We start from the raw sequence: 21798 nt of genomic DNA on the forward strand, positions 1-21798 counted from the left end.
ACAACAACCATCTTTATGCCTGGAGCTCATTGATGCTTGAAGATATCTGGAATTTGTTCACCATAAGCATTTCCTAACATTCTAGGGATTTCTTGTAGATACTAAAGCTGTGGTGAAATCTACCTTTGCAATATTTCTGAAATTTTCTTCCTCTGCAAAACAGCTTTTATTTTTCTACCTTCTTCTCAAGATACTTCAGGAATTTTGTTTTTGTTTTGTTTTGTCTTTTGTTTTAGTTTAACTTGATAATGTATTTAAACTGACTTTATTATTAAGGTAGTAGAAGGTGCTACTGCTCGTGTTGCTTTCTATCACACAGTTTTTTCTTGATTCTTAAGTCTCCTTACCTGCCTTTGCTTCTTATACAAGAAAAAGAGTTCCTTTGTGATGTCTTATAACTGGATATAATCAAAGCAAAGGAGGATGCAGGCCATTGGAGAGATGATGGTACAATGAAAACTAGGACATTTGCGCACATCCCTTGGCTACCTCTTAGCTAAAGATAGAATGCACATATGTGTTTGTGTGTATGTGTGTGTGTATGCACACAGACACACATATATGGATAGCAAAGTGATTAGACCACCACCCTTTGACATGGGAGACCAGAATTCAAATCCCAGCTGGTACCTATTTACTAGTAGGGGTCATTGGGCAAAGAACCCTTAATGCTTCAGCTGCCTACCTCGGATATGAGAGCGACATGAACCAAGAAAGCCATGCTGGCTTGGACACCATCCAGATTAACAAAGTCTGCACCAGATGTTGGGGAATCAGGACAATCGGATGATAGGTGGGCTACTGGAATAAATCAGAAAGAAGAAGCTGGACAAGTACCAGGGCCTGAAGGCGGAACTAGAGAGGATGTGGAAAGAAAAGGCCAAAGTGATCCCAGTGGTGGTAGGAGCACTCAGGGCTGTGACTCCTAAGCTGGGAGAGTGGCTCCAACAGATCCCAGGAATAACATCAGAGCTTTCTGTACAGAAGAGTGCAGTGCTAGGAACAACTAAGATACTGCACAGGACTCCCAGGCCTTTGGTAGAGGACCTGATACTAAGGAAGACACATACCACCCATAGGGGTGAGAGGGGATTTTTTTTTTTTAAATAAAAGTGGCTATATCAGTATTTATGAATTAATCCAAAACATGGCCAGAGTGACAAAGCTAAACATCTCTCACCTTTATAAATGCATGGGCTCATAAATGCTAAGGAGCCATAAGAATATATTTTAAGAATATATTGTGTACTGAATCCAAATCCACTGATTTCATCAAAGCATAACTAAGTCAGATTCTAATCTTATTTTTTCAGGTGGCAATTCCAACTCATGAGTTGTCTTAAAATCTGCACCCTTCTCTTTACTGTTATACTTAAAACTGTCAACAGTGTCTCCAATACATGAAGAGTTATTTAAGCTTCACTTATCAGCAAAACATAATATTAATGCTGTAATGTTTCTTTAGATTCTACTCTGATGAAGCCACCTGGGCTATAGACAGACAATTCTTGTGGGGACCTGGACTACTTATTACTCCAGTCTTAGACCCGGTATATTTAATTTTTATTAATTTGCAATATGTGTAATTTGTTTTGCAGTGAGTACATGCTAAGCCTGTATCACAATCTCTGCGAGGTGCTAAATAGAAGAGTAGAAATAATAAAACTCTTATCATTTAAATCACTGAGAGACAGAGATTTCCCCTTTGTCCTTCCTACTTCCTTTTGAGCAAAAGAACAAACAGTAGCTCTTTAAGTAATTTTAGCTCTTTAGACTTCAAGTAGTAAGTTCCCCTTTTGTTTAAATAAAAGAAATTTAGCAAGTGGTTTTGGAAGAAGCTAAATGTTAAGTTATTGTGTTAGTATATTTCTGGCTTGATGGAATAAAATAAACCTTCTTAAGAAAACACTATTCAGTAATCAACCATTGTTGGGCTCCCAAAATAAAATATATAAATATATTTCCAAACCAGTACTTTTGTTTAATCCTCTTGTGAACAACAGATGCATAGGTCATAAAAACTGATTCTCAAATGCTATTTAATATTAATGCACAAACTATTTAAATTTTTAATTCCAACTTGTGATTCCTTTCCTTTCCCTTTCTCTTTCTTTTGCAGTAGTTTATAAGTAACGGAGAAACTCAAAACATAGATTGATTCCCCCATCCCAATAATAAATATAAATCTTTGGATCAAAGCCCAAGAGAAATGCAGTTATTCAGCATTTATTTAATTAATACAAATGTTAATATAGGATGTCAGAAGTATACAAAAAAACTAAACATATCACAACTCAAACAAAGAAAAGGATAATTAGCAAAACAAGTTAAACCAATCAGTAGTTTGCACAGAAGTTCAGGGTTGTTCTCCAAAAGATGCTTTGGAGCAAGCTAGACTGCAGTTATAGCATCTCCTGTACCCCCTCAAAGAAACTTTCCTTTAAAAGATGTTATAGATAGGAGCTAAAAACTTGCTCCTGTGCACCTTTTGGAGACTGAAACCAAAATACTGAGCAGCCCACAAATATGCATGATTCACATATTCTGCCCCAACAAGAAGAGTGCCGTAGAGCTTAATTGTGGACCACTTTTTAAAGTTTGGTGCCATCAGAGAAAAGGCATTTCACTAGTTTCTACAAAATAAACTCCTCTTATAAAAGGACCCTGAAAAAGTATCTTGTAAAGAATCATGGGTACAACTGTGAGATTCTTCCATAACATCCTGATTGAATAGGATGTGATAAAGTGGTTTTTTTTTTTTTTATCTATTATCCTGAATCTTTTGAATTGGTTTAACAGATAGAACATGTTAGGTTTGGTAGACGTGACTTCATTATAACTGAAGTTTGTGAGTGAAAGTGCAGGACAAATAGCCACTTGTCATTCTCTACTCTTTCTGAAAGCAAAGAAATGGGAAGGAGAAGAGAGAATTCTGTAAGTTTGATGGGAACATCAAGTTAAATTCTGTAAGTTTTTAAGCCTCAGTAGCAATGGTGTTGTTCCTTCCTTTTTCAATACTGCTGTTACTGTTACTACTATTCCTGCTACAAATGAGATTGCACCAGCATATAATATAGACAGCTGGGTCATCACTTTCCATTCTTCAAAATTTCGAAGGCCACTATCATTCTAGGCCATTTTGTGAGGAAAATAGCAATTGGCATTATGATATGGAAGAAAATACTTGACAAATAATTATGTGAAATGCTCTTTTTTCAAGCAGGAGAGTCAGGAAAGAATCAAAGAGGAAAACTTCTACCCTCATGTACCTCCAGTCTATAAAAAGGAGGTCTAATGATATCAGTGCATTTTCTCCTTGATGTCACTAATGAATGAAATATTTTCTTGTCAATATTTCAGGGTGTTGATACAGTAACTGCATACATCCCTGATGCTGTGTGGTATGAATATGAGACAGTAAGTATATGATTATAATAAAATGTCTCCCATAAAAGTATACCGTTGACATTTCAAATTAAACCCTGCTGCATAATGAGCTGGACGTAATTTTCACACACTGTAAAATACATATGTGTCAAAGGAGTAGAATTGTATAGCATTTTGAAGGGGTATGCTGTATCAAAATATGCACAAAAAGTCAAATCAATATACTTAGATACTTCAGGTCAAAGAGAATATCTCAATTTTTTTTAAGTTGAAGCATTGCTTTAATCAGATTATTTTTAATGATTCAAACTGAAGCAGTACTTCAAAGAAATTGTCTACCTTTTGTAAGAAAGTTGGGGGGGAGAGATGTTGGCATTGAGATTTAATGTTTTAATACCATCCTGCCAAAAACAAACAAAAAACAAACAAAACACCAAGTTGCTGGGCAATCTTTTTCAGAATTTTCAAGCTAAAAATCAGAAATAAATTTCAAATTCCAAATTGAGTGAGATTGAATGCCTCCAATTTCCCCTCCCCCCATCAGTTTGAAAAATCAACCACTCAATAGGAATGGAAGAGTTAAATTACTGTCTACTGACTTGATTTTTTTTCTTTAATTGATTTGAACACTAAACAATTTTTCATTTTGGGTAATACAAAATGAATAAATAGAGGCATGAGATTCTTCCTTTGTCTAAGTTATTTCATTTATAAAAAGAATATGTGCATTCTTGTTTGTTTGTTTGTTTGGAGGATTATCAATCCTAGTTTGTAGTAACAATTTTATGAATATCTACCCATCTCACCCGGTCAGGCAGGGAGGGTATGCTGCAGACCCTGTCAATGAAAGAATGTTGACTGGTGGGGTCCAGAAAGAGAGCCTTCTCTGCCGTGGCCCCCACCCTATGGAATACTCTCCCCCCAGAGGTGAGGCAGGCCCCAACCCTCTTGCCCTTCCAGAAAGCAGTCAAGACCTGGTTCTGCCAACTGGGGCAAAAAGAGGGGCAACCAACCTGGGGGTGGCTAGCACCTTGAAGATGCTCCCATATGTTAACATCTTACTGATCATCAACATCTTGGAAGATATTATTTGTGTATGTGTTTGGTTTTTATTCTATTTTTATTGTATTTTATATTGTTTTTATTGTATTTTATTTAATATGTATTGCTGTTTTATTGTGAACCACCCAGAGTCACTTTTTTGTGAGATGGGCGGCATCTAAATTTGAAATATAAATAAATGTAAATAAATAAATAAAGTATAGTAAATTTTTACTCCAGTTTTCTAACTCTTATAAAATAGGGTCTAAAAGCACCGTGGAGAAAACAAGAGTGTCAAATGTTCCTTCCAGCAAACAAACTTGGACTTCATCTCAGAGGAGGTTACATCTTCCCTATTCAGCAACCAGCCAACACAACTGTATACAGGTACTGTCTGATATTAATGGATTCTTAAGCATGCAGCAGTGACATCTGTTTAATTTGTTTAATGCACTGAGGGTGTATGAAGGACTATAGACTGTGTACAAGTGGAAAAAGAAAGCTGTTCTTCATCTTACCATAAATAAATGCAATGTAGTGCAATTCAACCATTGTCCTTTTTTGGATATGAGTCACAATAACAGGAAGATTGATTAATGTCAGATAGCAAGAAAAGAATATCAATTACCTAAGCCTGATATAGCAGAGGCCATGGATTTTGACAATGGGCAGTCCGAGTGCCGATTGTCCAAAATATATGGTAGGAACACCAGGATTTTTTTCAACCCACTAATGTGTGAGGGTTGAAAGGTTTCTTCTGTCATCTAGGAATGTGGGCAGACTTTCCAATTCTTTGGCTAAAATCTTAAAATCCAGTTCCAACATTTTATAGAAATGTCCCTTTTTCTGACATAGATTCAGCTTATTTCTTCCAACACCTACCTGGTATAATAGGCACTTAATTTGCTTTGAGGAAGACCAAACCCTCACAGTGCATGAGCCAGTCCTACAGATGGATTAAATATTTCTTTTCCAGGTCTAGAGCCAGTACTTAAATGTCCATAGGAAATACAACTACTGCTATGGACATAAACTCTCTGCAAGTTTCTTCATTAGTTCTCATTCAAGCTGATGAAAAGAGAATTTGCTCCTTAGAAATCTCATTCCAAGGAGAAGAGAACTTGGGAGAGTAGTGTCCTTGCATTTATTTAGTGAAAAGGGAGTCAAGGAGTGCATGTGAATATCTTGTCTTGCATTGTACAGTCATCTCTACAGTAGTCTTCTGCCTACATTATTTTTCACACTTCAATTAATTCCTAAGGAATAATATTACAAAGTAATTTCTGCCCTGCTTTTTCTCTTCCCTCCTCTTACCTTATTACTACTGTCCCATTCATCAGGAATCCTACCCTTGAGAAACTGTTGAAGAATTTATCCTCCCTTTGGGGAAAAAAGGGTAGAAATCCTTCATCCAGTTTCTTTGCCCCAAAATTTGGTGAATGGTTTTCAAAAGACAATTATTTATGTCCAGCTGTTACACACACACACACATATTGAGAGAGAGAGAGAGAGAGAAAGAGAGAGAGAGAGAGAGAGAGAATGAAAAAGCAACAGCAGAATGGACAGTACCATGTGTTGGGGCCTGTGCTATCTCCAGAAGCAAATTAGAGACACGTCTGCAGGGAAGTCCTATTGATAGGAACTATACTATTTTATAATTGGCTCTAGGTCTTTCCTAGATGCCACAGCCAGGGATCTCAGGCCAATGACCATGACAAAGAGGTACAGTAGGCCCTTTCTGCCAGTTTGCTTTTTTCCCAGAAGCATTGAAATCCATTTATTTACACCTGTATGCTAGTCACTGACTGAAAGGAAGATTGACTGACTTTGCATTTGTCTCACAAAATGCATCCATGCATTGTGAGATTTCAAATGTATGTGCTTTAACTGATTGCTGCTAATCACACTGACTACTGTATGGGCAATAAAATGGGATATAAGGGGAAATAACAACCACATACCCCTATAATTGGTTTGAGATTATGATGGGATATCCCTCTTGGTTCCCAGTAAATAGATCTCTGTTGCAACAATTTTGCTTATTGTTTGTGCGAAAGCTCAACTTAATATAGTAATAATTATTTCCAAGTAGACATTAGTCTTTCACCCTATTATAATTCTCATTTCCCATCATGAATCCCTATATGCTCAATTATTTCATGATATCATTAGAAGAATAGAATGGATTATGATGTAGTCTTATCATAGAAGCTATCAGTATCTGGGTCAATGAATTCAATATGTTTTTTAACAGCCGTTCAAAGCCTATGGGACTTATAATTGCTTTAGATGAGAATGAAGAAGCAGCTGGAGACTTATTCTGGGATGATGGAATAACCAAAGGTAAACTTGCTAACATAAATAATATGACAGACAGACAGACAGATATGGATGGGTGGCTGGACGGGTGGGCGGACATGCAGGCAAACACATTATTTTTTCTAATTCAAAACAGAGTACGCAAATAATCAGGGGGATACATCTTCAGTATATTGAATTCAAATGTACCATTATGGACATGTACATCATCAAGTATTTCGGCATATACAGCATAACTTTCCCAATGACCTGATCTTATCATAGGTCCTTGGAAATTCCCTGAGTTGTAGCAATGGCATTTCAGGAGATATGAAAGGATATCAATTCTAAGGAGATTCTCAGAAGTCCTAGTGCTTAGTAGTAATTCACCAGAGTTTATTTGCTTGCTAGCAATTGCTTCTAAATGTGTAAAATAACAATTACCTGTGTGTTTCTTAAATTATCTTCCTCCCTAGCTTCAAAAACATATGTGTTGCTTCATATATAACCTTGTGGGTCACCAATGGTTATTTAAAAGTCAAGTAAAATAATGAGGGACTTTAGAAAAGAGAAAGAAGAATGATTTGGGTGATAATTGCTGCAATAAATATTGAATGCCTTGAAGGTATACTGATGATGTTGTATCACAAAGATATTGGACTCTTTTTCAAGATCTAAAATAAGCAGACCTTCATTGCATTAATTTAAAATAAAGCAATATAAAATGCTATCCCTTTCTTTAACGAAACATGAGGAGTGATTTTACAATCAAAAGTACTTGCCCTTTAGAATTTGCTAGCAAACTTCCTATTTTCTTTTTTCTGTTAAGAGCAGTTAATATTTAGCAATTAAGTTTATGTCTAGAATTTTAATAGGCATATATTGTCTACTCTGTATAATAAAGCAGTATGGGTCACATAGTTTTACAAAAGGTTATTATGGAAAAAATGTCTTACGTTTCAAAGAATTTCAGCGGGTAACATTTCCAGAATACAAAAAAAGACACCTTCAGTATTTTTTCAGTAATCTTCTGATTTTCCAAATGCTGACCCAGGCACTGCATTTCTTACTATTTAATGATTTTTAAAATCTGTTCTTTTATTATGAACAGACTGAATTTATCGTTAATTAGATCATTTTGGAGGAAGGGGACAGATTTTGCTATGACATCCTTCAATTAAATTAAACAAAATAATCTTGAATGAGACAGGACCTCAGTGTCCATAATAGAGATTCTTATTGAAATAGAGGCATTAAGTCAGATAATTCAATCTCATGGCTTCCAGATTTATAGTCTAGATAGACTGCAACTCACAACTTTCCCTACACCAATGTCTTCAACTAGGAATTATGCTAGATAGAACATATATGATGTATATTATGAGAACTGATGTTTTGTAGCCTCTGGCCCCTGTTTGCCACCCCAAGGACATCCTAGAATCACACCACTGAATTTCAGCAGCATGCCACCAAAATTGGTGGGATGCATTCTCTCACCAGTTTCCAGTACAATAAAAAAAGGGAAAAGTGGAATGCTGGGCATTCAGATCTACCTCAATTTCTGCTATGTTTTCTCTCTGTGGTAGTGGTGGATGTTCCTGGGAGGGATGACTGAAGAATGCCAGGAGTGCATGCCAAGAGTCTATAATCCCTGCAGGGTCACCCAGGATGTGAAGGTCATCATAACTGCCCAGCTAAAACAAGCACACTTTAGTGCAAGAGTTATCCAAGGTTATGCTCCAACCACTGCAAAAGAAGAGGAAGTTGACAGGTTTTATGGTAAAATTCAATCTGAAACTGACATAACATGCAAGTTCTATCTGCTGCTTGTGGCTGGAGACCAACATGTCAAGTTGGAAATATTAAGAAGGAAAATGTAATTAGACTGTATGGCCTAAGAAACTGAAATGAAACCAGATAATGACTTATACATTTCTATCAATCCAATGATTTCTTCAGTGCTGAAGTTTTCCAATAACCAAAATGATCACCATATACATGGACTTTACCAGCTGGAGCATGTAGAAATAAACTGTACTAGGTTATTGGTAGAAGAAGATGTCTGGTCAAGGCTGACTGGAACAGATCATAAATTGTTCTTATACAAGTTCCAAATCAAACAAAGCACATCAAGAAAGCCAACCAGTTTCTACTGTATGACCAACCATTTTTTCAAAGAGAACTTCAGGAATCAGAAGTTATGAACTTCATTAATACAGTGCCTATCAGCCTTGTGAGGTAGTCCAGACAAGAAGCACACTCAAGAGTACTAGCTCTATCTTTATTGTAAGGTTACATTAACAGAATCTTACAAGACTGAAAGTACACCTCTCCCCCCTCACCTTTACAGTCCAAAAACTAGGGAGGGTCCCTTCTGAGATGTTTTCCATATTCCCATTCCTTCTGCAGACTCAGCTGCTTCTTATCTGACCATTGCCTAGTCTGTGGCTCTTCCTCCAGACAAAGATCTGAGGAATGAACTTAATAAAGAATTTCAGATAGCTATTAGAAGAGACAAGCAGTATTGCAACATATGTAAAGAAGATGGAAACAGACATGGAAACAAACAAGAAAAATCTTCCAAAGATCTCTGATTTCAGAAGGAGGTTGCCACCTCAAATTAGTATGCTAAAGGAGGCTAATGGACCAATAATAAATGGTCTGAAGAAGATGGGAGAAGTATACTGAAATTCAGTTTAGTAGAGAAGCTAACATTTAAAATACCTTGGAAGATATTCCTCACTTACAAAAACCTCTAATGCTAGAAGATGAACCTAGATCAGCACTCTGATTATTTCCAAGTCAGAAAGCTATAGGAATTGATAGAATATCTACAAAAATATGACAAGCAACAGAAGAAAAATCTATGAAGGTTCTAACCAAACTATAGCAGCAAATCTGGAGAATGACTTGGACAGATTGGAAAAAGTCAGTCTACATTCCAATATCAAAGAAAGGAGATTTAGCAGAATATGTATTTGTGATGGTGTACAATATCCTTAATTTCACATGCTGGCAAAATAATGTTTAGGATCATCCAACACAGATTAGAGACCTACATGGAAAGGGAGATGTCAAACATTCTATCTGGCTTTAGAAAATGCTGAGGAACAAGAGGCATAGTTGATGATGCATTCTGGATAACTGAGAAAGCCAAAAAATACCCAAAGGAAGTCAATGTGTGCCTAAGTGACTAGAAAAAGGCTTTCCATTGTGTTCAAAAAGTCAAGCTGTGGAATGTCCTCAGGAAAATCTGAATTTCTAAAAATTTCATTCTACATACAGGTCAGGAAGCCACATTCTGGAGAACATGATGAAACAGACTGACTCCAGGTTGGAAAAGTAGTGTGACAAGGCTGTATACTCTCCTTTATTTATTCAACTTGTATGCTGAATGTATATTAAGGGAAGCAGGACTGGAAGATGAGCTTCATTTTAAAACTGGAGGAAGAAACAACAAAAATCTGTGCTATGCTGGTTACCCTACTCTGATGGATGAAAATGCAAATGATCTGGAGGTTCTAGTAATGAAACTCAAGTAGCACGGTGAAAAAGTAGCACTATGGTTAATATAAAGGAGACCAAACTAATGACAACAGGTACTGCAACTAGCCTTAGACAATGAAGATATTGAAGTGTCTGCCTTTTAGGATCGACTATCAACAGTAAAGGAAACAGCAGTCAAGAAATATACCACAGGCTAGCACTTGGTAGAGTAATAATTAAAGCTTTGGAAAAGATATTCTGATGTTGTGATGTGCCTATACTTACAAAGATCAGAATCATGCAAGCAATTATTTTCCCTGTGACAGTCTATGAAAGCAACCCGTGGAGTTTGAAGAAGTAGGATAGAAAGAATATTGATGCTTTTGAATTTTGATGTTGGGGAAGTCTCCTGAGAATGCCATGGATAGCCAAGAAAACAAACAAATTGATCATTGAACAAATCAGCCCAGAGTTCTCACTCAGGAAACAAATGGCCAGGCTCAGATCATCAAATTATCATACTCTGGACACATTATGTGGGGAGCTAGCTCTCTAGAGAAGTCTATGTTGCTGTGAAAGGTGAAAGTGAAGAGAAGAGAATGACCAGCAGCAAGGTGGATGGACTTGGTTGGTGATGGATGCACCATTGGAAGACCTGAAGGACCAGGTTGGGCACAGATCATCCTGGAGAAAATCTATCTATGTAGTTGCTAAGAGTCAACATTGACCTGATGGCACATCATCAATCATCAGTTAGGCCAATGTTGTCCAAACTTGGCCACTTTAAGATGAGTGGACTTCAACTCCCAGAATTCCCATGCTGGCTGGGGAATTCTGGGAGTTGAAGTCCACTCATCTTAAAGTGGCCAAGTTTGGACAACACTGAGTTAGGCATTCAGATAACCTTACCAAACTAAAAACATCAATAAATATTTGCAGAAATCCTTGAAAATTAAACAAGACTGGCCTTACCTATTTGTGGGATATAATTACTGTAAATCACCATACTGCACCATCCCCTGTAGCCTTTGGCCACCAAAAAGTGAACCTGTAGTATGATTCTTGCTTTTTAATGCCTACCTGAAACAGAGTTGGCACACGCACACACACACACACACATTTTGTTGTTGTTGTTCCCCAAGACACATACAAATTCTTTAACATATGTTAGTATAAGAAAAGGAATCATCTGTATTGTAATCCTAATTCTATGAGACTGAGATGGCAAGCTATTCTGATCACAGTGCATTTTTTTTTACAGCATCCAGATTATTAGGTTTTGTTTCTCTACAATACCATGTTGTTTTGAAATTTTGAAATTCAGAGGATGTGAATGCAGTGAATCCCTGGTGTAAAACTCAAATATTAGACTGTCAAAAAAATTCTAAAATATCCACTACACACTTTCCCTTTTATTGTTGTTTTTCAAAGGAAAGATGGTATTCTTGATATAGGGAGCATGGTTCTCAACAGACTAGAAAAATATGGACTGACTTCATCATATGTCTTAATTAGCAGTAGTCCTTTGTTATTTAGTTATGAGAATGTCAGACGTGGGATTTTAAAGGGAGCCTGAGTGATGCTCTATGTTAAGTCCATGTTTTTGCTTCAGAATGATGGGAAACTATGTCACTAATTTTCAGCATCAATAGTCAAGGGGATCCCTAGCAGCTGGAATGGAGGACCTCAGGGTCCACATGTAGTCCTGATGCCTACCCCTCTACATTTGAAAATGATGTTAAAATCATTGTTATATAAGTGAGATTAAAGCTGGTACTCCTAGTAAATCTTAACGTAAGTTGTCTGTCCGTCCGTCCATCCCTCCATCCCTCCATCCCTCCATCCATCCATCCATCCATCCATCCATCCATCCATCCCTCCATCCATGCATCTCTACACCAGAATTATTCATGATCCCCCCCCCCCCGCTCTTTTTGGCATATCACAATCCTGCCTACATGGGCTTGGGTAGAAGAATGATGAGGTGAAGCTTCATCAACATCATTATCCATTTGGGGGAGGTTTTATGGGACTATATCTTCAGCAGGAAAAAAAAAACAACATATAGCAGCCCACCCTCTTTTGCACACTTTTCCCATCCTTTCTTTTCTTTTTTTTCCCCCCAACCGCTAACTGCTACCTACGTATTTTTCTACTACGCTTTAAACTTCTATGATTCTTAACCATTTATGTTTAAATTATTTAAATTATTTTTCTAAACAGTCTCTATTTTTCTTCAAAAAACACATTCTAAGTGTCTTAACTTGCCTTGAGGTATGATATGTTGTATCTAGAAGAGTCATTCCTGCATGAATTGGGTTAGACTACTATTAATTTTTCCATTGCTGCATATTTTTCAGTTTTAATCTCCCAACCCTGTACTGATGGCAAAGTTTCTCTTTTCCAATGTAGTGCCAGATTGACTCTTGCTGCTGTCAGCATATATCTTAATAATCTTCATGTGTACACTCTGGGATCATGCCTAATTAAAAAATATGTGTAGTTTCAGTTCAAATTTTATTTTCAGAATTTTCTGAATGTTTGGCGTATTTCTTTCTAATACTTTTGAGTCTTTTGGCATGATCACTGTATGAGGTAAAATGTTTTGTCTTTTGTTATAGCATTTCTAATGTTTATTCCTGTATGATTTGTGCACCATGTTATATACCATCTACAGAACATTTTATATCTTATTCCCATTAGACTGTGGCTTGGTGTAAATTTTATTTATTTTTTCCACAATACTTCCCATTGTTCCACTGTTAGGACTTCTTATTGTTCCACCTGTTTGATAATGTATAGATAGATGTATAGATAGACATCTAGACAAGTTATGAGCAGATCTGCCAAGTATTCAGAATATTAATAATGTCTATTTAAATATGTACAATACATAATTCTGTAAAATCATTTCATAACTTGATTAATTTGTTTTAATAATTTTTCTTTATTGTTTAAAAAACAGTACCTTTCTCCTTATGTTTTAGATACAGTGGCAAATGAAAAGTACCTCTTATGTCACTTTAGTGTCACCAATGTAAGTATGTTTCCATTAGTGATAGAGAATAATTGAATAGGATAGGAATGTATATTATTATTATTATTATTATTATTATTATTATTATTATTATTATTATTTAAATTTGTATACCACCTGACTTCCAAAATCGTGGGTGGTTAGATTGATAGTTTATATTGATGCCAAACTTTGGAAAACTGATGATTTAGTATTTGACAGTGTTCAGTAGCTGACAAAATACAACATTTATTTGCCAATCAATCAAATCTTTATTACAGTCATAGACCAGCATAAGGAGGGTGAGGTACAGTCAATTAAAAAGAACAGAAGACACATCAGAGTAAAACAAAAATTATGAAAAGCTAGAAGATATTAAAAAATATATGTATTAAACCCAAATTCACCTATAGCACTCATTCTGGAGCCAGATAGGTAGGTAAATTCAGCTGGATGGTCACTTTCAAGGGTATCATTTAAAATGTGGAGGTTTAACCTGAAGACTGTTTCAGCCAGGCAGAGGCCTGAAAAATTTGATTTCTGATCTTTTGAGCAACGGATGAGGAGGAATCTATTGGCTTCAGGGTAGGGAGGGGACATTTGTGCTGTGCATAGAGGGTGTGGTCATTGGGGCCAACCTAACATTGAGGTCCCTTCCAGGACTACAAATGCATTTGAATTCAGCAGCATAAGTTTCCAGTTCAGCCCACAAGGCTCTGATTTGGGGTTTCTGTCTCATTGGGGTCATATAAGCATTTATTATCAACAAGGCATAGTGGTTGAATTGGATTAACATTGCCATGACATATGACTTGAATAGGCGAAGGGCCCTTGTTATGACACATAGAGTAGTGGACACTAGGAACCCCAGCCCCCCTTTTGTTCTTCCATGCTTTACCCGTGGTTCTGTCCCAATTGATAATGAATCAAATACATTTAGTAATAGTTTGTCAGCAGTCCATGTTTCCTGAATCTATATGATGTCATGGCTGGAAAGGACATCAGTAAAACAAGGATCTCTGGTGGATGCAAACCACCCAGCCATGTTCCAGGTTAGAAGGGTAACCTTATGCTGGTCACTTGAATGTCAAGCACTTGCACTGGAAACCAGGGGCTGGGGGGGGGGGTAATTTTTGCAGGGGCAGTAGCTTCTGTTGTTTAGTGATTGGTATACCACTGTATAAGTATGCAATAGAATGAGATATATAAATGCTATTTAAGAGGGCTTGAGAATTCTTTTCAAAGGACCGAATCCATTCGGTGAACTGCTGGCTTTGTGGGGGTCTCAGATTGTCAGCGCTTCAAAGTAGACCAGACTAGGAAACCAAGGTTATGAATGCTAATACTGTTTTAGTATTTATTTATTTTAATTTTATTTATTACATTTATCCCTGCCCATCTCCCCCTAATGGGGGACTCTGGATGGCTTACAACTGATTAAAACAATAAATAAAAATACAATTACATAAAAACTATGTAATTATATACGATTACATAGATTTTAGATTTTATGTATAAGATTACAGTAACAGAATCCAGCTAGTCTGAATACACTCCCGCCCCCCGCCCCCCCCCCCTATCCTTCTGCCCTGGACTCAGAATTCTTTTATCTGACCATTGTTTTGGCTGTGGCTCTTCCTTCTGTTCCTCAAGGTTATTCCTTCTTCCCATTACACAGATATGGTTGGCACTTTCCTTCCAAGTATGGACAAAACTGATGGTGGTGGGTCTCTGATACTACATTAGAGGCTGGTCAATGAGTTTTACCCCCCTATAAGAATACTTGGGGAAGGACTGCTTTGGGGGAGAGAAAAATAAATTCAGATTTCTGTTCCTGCTCTATTTTCAATCTGGTTTACTCTTTCTTGTGTGATCTTCCACCTTTCTTTGAACCTATACCATTTATCCTTATCATTTTTCTGCCTTGTTTATGCCATTTACCTGTCTTTGTCTTATTTATTTTGCACTAAGTGAACCCTATTCATTGCATGAATCAGTCAGACATAGTGCGCTTGTTATGAGGTACTGTGCGCAATACAGATTTTTCATATCATTGTCTGTTATGCATGCAGTAGTGATAGCACACATTTATGTCTCAGACCTTTTAAAAAAGAAAAATGTCTTGTACAAGTAGTGCATAATGCTTTACTAAGCACTGGGAAGAGGTTACTTTTAGATGATGATGATGATGATGATGATGATGATGATGAAGAAGAAGAAGAAGAAGAAGAAGAAGAAGAAGAAGAAGAAGAAGAAGAAGAAGAAGAAGAAGAAGAAGAAGAAGAAGAAGAAGAAAGAATAGGTCTCTATCTGCATTGCAGTTCTTCTCTATAAGGTGTTTGCTGGACAATTTGGAGACTGGTCTACTGTCCTTTCCTCATCCCTGCCATTTTGGCTATTAGGAGACTGTTGGTGGCATTTTTCAGAATATATTATAGTAAAATATTTGAAGCTATCCAGCTGAAACTTTGTACAGGGTTGTCATCGTTGTACCATCCCTGATATTTTCATTCTATTCTGCCCAAAGTGAAGGTGCTGCAGGTGTTTTGATGCTCCCCCATCATAGCCTATGCTGAAATACTTTACTGAATCTTGAAATGCAAATATTGTAGATCTTTAGTTAGAATTAGTTCATGGCTGATTTGCATACTGTTATTTGACATCTTAAGCAAATATCTGAGATGATATAACAATTAATGCTTGTTGTCCACTACTACTATCAAGAAAGAGAAATCTAGCCACACAAACCTAATCATATCTATTCAGTAGTCAACCCCACTGAATTCAGTGACATTTTTTTCCAGTTATGTCTAAATGGTATTATAGTCTAATATACTCACCATATACATTTACAAACTTCTTGTTATAATTTGAGTGGTGATTGGAAATTTTGGAAAATTATGAATTTAAGTTTTTTTTAAAAAAATATTTCATTACTAACATTGAGAGGGAGTAAAACAATGTGTGATGTTAAATATCTTTAAGGATAAATATATGAGGAAAACGTATGGCAACATTTGAGGTGTGTTGGTTTGGGGACATCAATATATGTATACTTTTGTATGCAACAATGACATATTTTGGCTGAGAAGTTGAATTATTTGCAGCAAATGTTAGTTTATGGGAATTATGATTATGGGCATTATAATGTCGAGAAATTTCTGTATGAAATACCATAGTTATAGTGTTTGGCAAGAACAAGAAGTTAAGATTGGACTGAACATAATGGTGAAAAATTAAAGAACACATCTGTTTGTGTATCTTTAGAGTATGTTTACTAAAGATGGGAAAATGGGTGAAGACGTTTAAGATATGCAAATTCTTAAAGAAAAATAGTGGATAGTATGTGGCCTGATATAAAGAATGAATATTTATTGAAAGAAGTGAAAATGATGATATGTGTTTTTCTGCCTACTTTATTACTTCTGCCTCACTTTAGAAGTGAGTAGGATATAGGATATTTAAGAAATGTGTGTGTCAAAGCAAGAAGAGTTAGAGTAAAAAATGAATGGGTTAATTTAATATAATATGTGCAAAAGTGAGTGTATTTTTGCTGTACATAAAGATAGTTTGCCAGGATGGAAAGCTATAGAGAAATGTAATGAATAGTGTTGGATAAACAAAATATCATTAGATTTTATTTTGTTTTCTCTTATTTCCAGCTCTAATTCATTTTCCTCATCAATTCTTACTGTTCTTCAGCAACTGTGAATCTAATCTAACAATTTAAATGTTCCCATTTGTAATAAACATGATCAATCCAAGTATACTAAATAGGTTTAGTCTTTGGAAATCTTACTGAACTTAAGTGCTAGAGAAAACTCCTTTCACTACAGCAATTAGATTGCATGATGGTAACATATTTTCTTTTCCAAGGGATGATAATTGTACCATATTTACAGCAAGCTATCATTTATATCTTAATTATATGCTTTTGGCTTTAAGAGAAATCATACAAAATCATAGAAAATTATAATTAACATCCGTTAACAAAGGTGTTGTGTAATGATTTTGCTGTCTTCCAGAATGTCCTAACTATAGCTGTGACACGCAAAGGCTACACAGATCCAAATAATTTGATATTTGAGAACATCAAAATCCTTGGGTTACCCCTTGAGCCTTCAGACGTGAAAGTGACCTCAAATAATGTGGCTCAAACATATAATCTGAACGTCAGTTACAGTGCTGCCAACAAGGTATAAATTGCTGAATGTTTTCATAAATTTTAATGAAGTTTTTTTTCTCCCACAAATATATCATTTGCTGCTCAAAAATAGGCTATAAGTGTATATTTACTAAATTTATAATGTAATCAGTAACAACTTTTCAGGAATACATTCTTTTAGATATTTCAGTGAGAGCCAGTTTGGTGGCTTGGTTAAGGCATCAAGCTAGAAAATAGGAGACTGTGAGTTCTGGTTCCACCTTAGGCATGAAACCAGCTGGGTGACCTTGGGCCAGTCACTCTCTCTCAGTCCTAGGAAGAGGCAATGGCAAACCATTTCTGAAATCTTACCAAGAAAACTGCAGGGACTTGTCCAGGCAATCACCAGGAGTCAGGACTAACTTGAAGGTACCAAAAAAAAATCACTAGCGGAGGAGTAAGCAACTCCATATATATTTATCATTATCATTATATTGACAGCTCTTTTCTTCCCATCTGATTTCCTATAACCTCCTGGGGGCAGATATCAGACATAAGAATGTTGCAAATAATAGATTTATACATTAGGCTAAGGAGAGTTCTGGTTTTCATTGAAAACAACAACAGCAACCAAAAACTTTGGAGTTAAAAAAAAAAGAGTGAGAGAGAAATAAACCCTGGAGAGGGTATTCTATTTTCTAAAAGTCAAAGTATGTGACCATTTTGCTTTGCCTGTCTCTGTTTCAGAGCTCCTCTCAATCTTCTCCCGTAAAACTGGCAAAATAAAAAATCGGAGAGAGCATTCTTCTCTCCTGCAGTGCTGGCCAAAGTGCTTCCAAGCAATTTGGCAAATGCTGTTGGTTTATCTGCAGTGTATGTACAAAGACAGCTAGTCTGGACCATCCTGAAGGTCTTTCAGATTCAGCAGGTTTGGGACATCATAAGCAAGTCCAAAACTTTCCAGGCTAGACATACTTCAGCCAGGGCTGGAGGAGAACTCTGAAAGCAGCTTCATCCAGCAGCACTGGGCTGAAGCCATTCAAAGCCACCTGTAAATCATTTCCTTTTATTTATAGCAAGAACCACCATTTGGGCAAACATAGTCCCAAAACTTCTGCTTGTCTTAGAAGCTCATTCTTTAAATATGTTGCAAGAAACTACCAACTATCAAGTACAAGAAACCCATGTTTGGTTTTATTGTACGTTACAAAGTTCAGCTAGTGGGGCTGTGCAGTACATTTTAAAGATGTACTTTGCTAAGAGTGTTAGCACAAATGAAGCACTTCTTTTTCAGAGCATTAAAACAGCCATGTCCTCCTTTGAAAGCTATCCACTCATGCATGTTAGACAATTTCATTGACAGTCCCACTGCTAGTGGTGTCCATGTACGCAAACACAGACAAGTAGAGACAGTTTATGAAGGAGCTGGTTGACCCTTGTAAAGAATGCAGCTGCTGTAATGCTTTTTTAAAAAAGTGCTTCTTTTTTAATGCTTTTCATTCTAGTTTTCAAGCAGGATCTTTCCAACCCTTGATAAATTGGACAATCTAACTGGAGGGGCCAAGTCTTAAATAATCAAAACTCTGAAGTCAAAACATATCTTCTACTATGTCAAAAGAATATGTTCAACCAATATTTTTGTTAGCTGTTTCTAGAAGGCTAGACATTAAATAGGCTACAAAGCAATGTATCAATCTATTAATGAAATCAAATATTATCAACTATACATATTTTCAATGCATGCCAATATGAAGTTTTGCAGACAGTCAACTTTGTCCTCTCTTAGCACAGAGTCTGAGACATGCAACTGTCAGAATATCTGAATATTCAAATGCAAATATGGGTATTAAGTATAATAAACACTAATCCATGGCTTGGGAGGCATGCCAGGTTTATGACTGTGTAAGAATTACAGACTCCTAGAAGTTAACAGCATAAACATAAAACATTGTCAAAACACAACAATAACATTGCATAAAGCTCACCAAAGAATAACAGTCTAACTCACTGAGCCAAGAGAGCCCACCCTCTGTTCCCTGAAAGCTTTCCAAAAAACAAAACAAAAACCTAGCTTCAGTAGTTTCCAGAAAAACATCAGAATTGGTTCTTGTCTTGGGAGAGGGGAAGCTTAATAGAGCAAGGGTCATCATCAAGAAACAATGCTTCCAGGTTTCTGCACCCCTCATCTCCCCAAAACAAGGGACCATAAATAGATTTTCACACAAGAAGAGTATTAGGTGGGTTGATTACACTTGATAAAGTAGCCATGAGCAAATCATATAAGTCAAATGTTCCTATTAGACTGGCACAGAAGAATGACTTATACCTTATTTTAATGATTTGATTCATAATCATATTTGTAAACTTTTTGTGGCTGTTGTTATTTTAGACTTTGATATATCCTTTAAAGGGTGATACAAAAAGACCCTCACACTTCAATATAAATTCAGTATTTCCTATTTACTTTGCAGTCCAAAGCATATTGAACTAAAAAGGAAATTTTGAGACGAATGTAGTCAACTTACATATTAATAACCAGGTGGCTACTAGGCACTTGAAATCAATAGTCAAACACCAGTTCTAATTTGATTACGTGGGCATAAGTTAACATTTTCCCCCATTCTGCTGATCTCAGCTATTTCCTAAAATAACGTTGACTTCTCCATTGCTGTTCCACATACCTTGAAATGCCTCCCAGAATACCTACATACCTCCTTTTCATCTTGTAAGTCCTTTGAATTACAGTCTCCTCGATATTTTGATGGCAAGCCAGTTTCTCCAGCTGATTAATGTTGCCAGTTGTACATTATTTAACAAATACTGGAGTAGAATATTGTTTCTATTTAATCAGATGCTTCTAGAACATGCTTTGGTTCATACTTCCTTATGGCTTTTTGTGCTACAATAAAAAGACATAATGCTGTTATTTATTAATGTGTGATATCCACTTTTTTTAAAAAAAAATGTTATGCATGTGATTTACATGGTATATATATGTGATTTCTATTTTAGCTTTTATTGTGATTTTCATAGGTTGCCTACATAACTGGTCTGCAACTTAAACTAGGGGAAGAACATACAATCTCCTGGAAGCAGTCTTTAAGAGATATTGACAGATTTGATTGTCATCCTGAACAAAATCCATCAAAAGCAAAATGTGAAGCTCTTGGCTGCATATGGAATGTAAGGAAAAAAATCCTTTCTGTATAGCCTATGTATTTTTGCTCTCTGGAGTTCTGTTGGTAGAAACTTAATGTACTTGCACTTCTTTTCCCTTTTAGCCACAGCCGCAAATTGTAGTCAAAATAGTTTATCAACTAAGCATCTCTCCATCTACCTTTCCTAAATGTCCTGCTGCATTTTCTTGAGTAGCATTCCTTTTTGTTCAGGTCACAGTTTAACGTGAAGCTTCCTAATTGTCTAATTTTGAACCAGCACAATTGGACAAAATGGAGGTATATAGAAGGATGCATTTCTTGACATACTGTAATTCAGTTTTATAATCTTAATTAGAACTGCATTTGTTTGTAAAAAATAAAGTGTAAAAATCACATGATAATGGGGAGGATTGCTTGCACTCTCCCCACTCCTGTAAATAGAAAAGAATATGGAAAAATGCAGACATTTGTATATTTCTTATTAATTTGAAATAAATCTAGGAATGATTTCATCTGACCTAGGAAAATGAAAACTGAACAATATTGCTTCTGGACAGGTCATAACTGGTTGTACTCTTCTGATCTCTCCCTCCCACTGTGATTTATGTTTTTTTCTTCAGTTCAACTCCACATTCTGCATTTAATAGCACAATCTAGCTTCCCTTGGCTATCATTTACTGTTAGAAATAGTAAGACTTTGTGCTGCTTAAGCCCTCCAGCCCCGTTCATTCAGCATTATGGGTCAACTAAAACATAGTGCATATAGGATGAATATGTCTTTTCCTGAGATCCTTGCAAGCCTTTTAATGTTTGAAAGAATGACAAAGAAAAACCTCAAAACATTCATTTTTTATGTACAAGAGAATTAAACAAGAGGTTCTTATTTAATATACAGGAAGATAACCTTAGTTTTCAGCTCATTAGCATCATGACTACTATAACTAAGCATTTTTACTGATTTTGGGTACAAATTAACTAAAGCTGAGTGTTCCTGCAGAGCTAAGTAGCCACTTGGTATCCCTTCCCAGCAGAGTTCTTTTGATTCCACAGAAAATTCAATGGAATAGGGCAATATTTGTTTGTTATTCTTAAAACACTCTACATTTCTCAAGCTGTTCCATAAGGCATATGATGCCATGAGTTGTAGGAGAAAAAGGCATTGCACAAAATCATGTTTGCATTCTTTTGGATGCTCTCAAAGGGCTTTCCTTCTGGAGAGATGTGCCAATCAGCTTTAATCCCTATTTAACTCTCAGTTACTTGAATCA

At 36.2% G+C, this 21798-nt stretch overlaps 1 protein-coding gene across 3 annotated transcripts in view; it reads left to right on the forward strand.

The window, feature by feature from the left end:
• Positions 1-21798, forward strand: part of SI (sucrase-isomaltase) — a 108611-nt gene that overhangs the window by 40572 nt on the left and 46241 nt on the right. For all 3 annotated transcript variants that reach the window (XM_015888779.3, XM_025169255.2, XM_088131888.1), the window contains exons 19-25: positions 1466-1550; positions 3361-3417; positions 4691-4815; positions 6683-6771; positions 13200-13249; positions 17254-17424; positions 20406-20555. In XM_015888779.3, the coding sequence (XP_015744265.1) occupies positions 1466-1550; positions 3361-3417; positions 4691-4815; positions 6683-6771; positions 13200-13249; positions 17254-17424; positions 20406-20555 (727 nt within the window). The remainder of the gene's footprint in view (positions 1-1465; positions 1551-3360; positions 3418-4690; positions 4816-6682; positions 6772-13199; positions 13250-17253; positions 17425-20405; positions 20556-21798) is intronic.

Source organism: Python bivittatus, unplaced genomic scaffold, assembly GCF_059951505.1.
Source record: "Python bivittatus isolate LINGU-HERP-01145 unplaced genomic scaffold, Pbiv_v1 ctg000980_np1212, whole genome shotgun sequence".
Classification (NCBI taxonomy): domain Eukaryota; kingdom Metazoa; phylum Chordata; class Lepidosauria; order Squamata; family Pythonidae; genus Python; species Python bivittatus.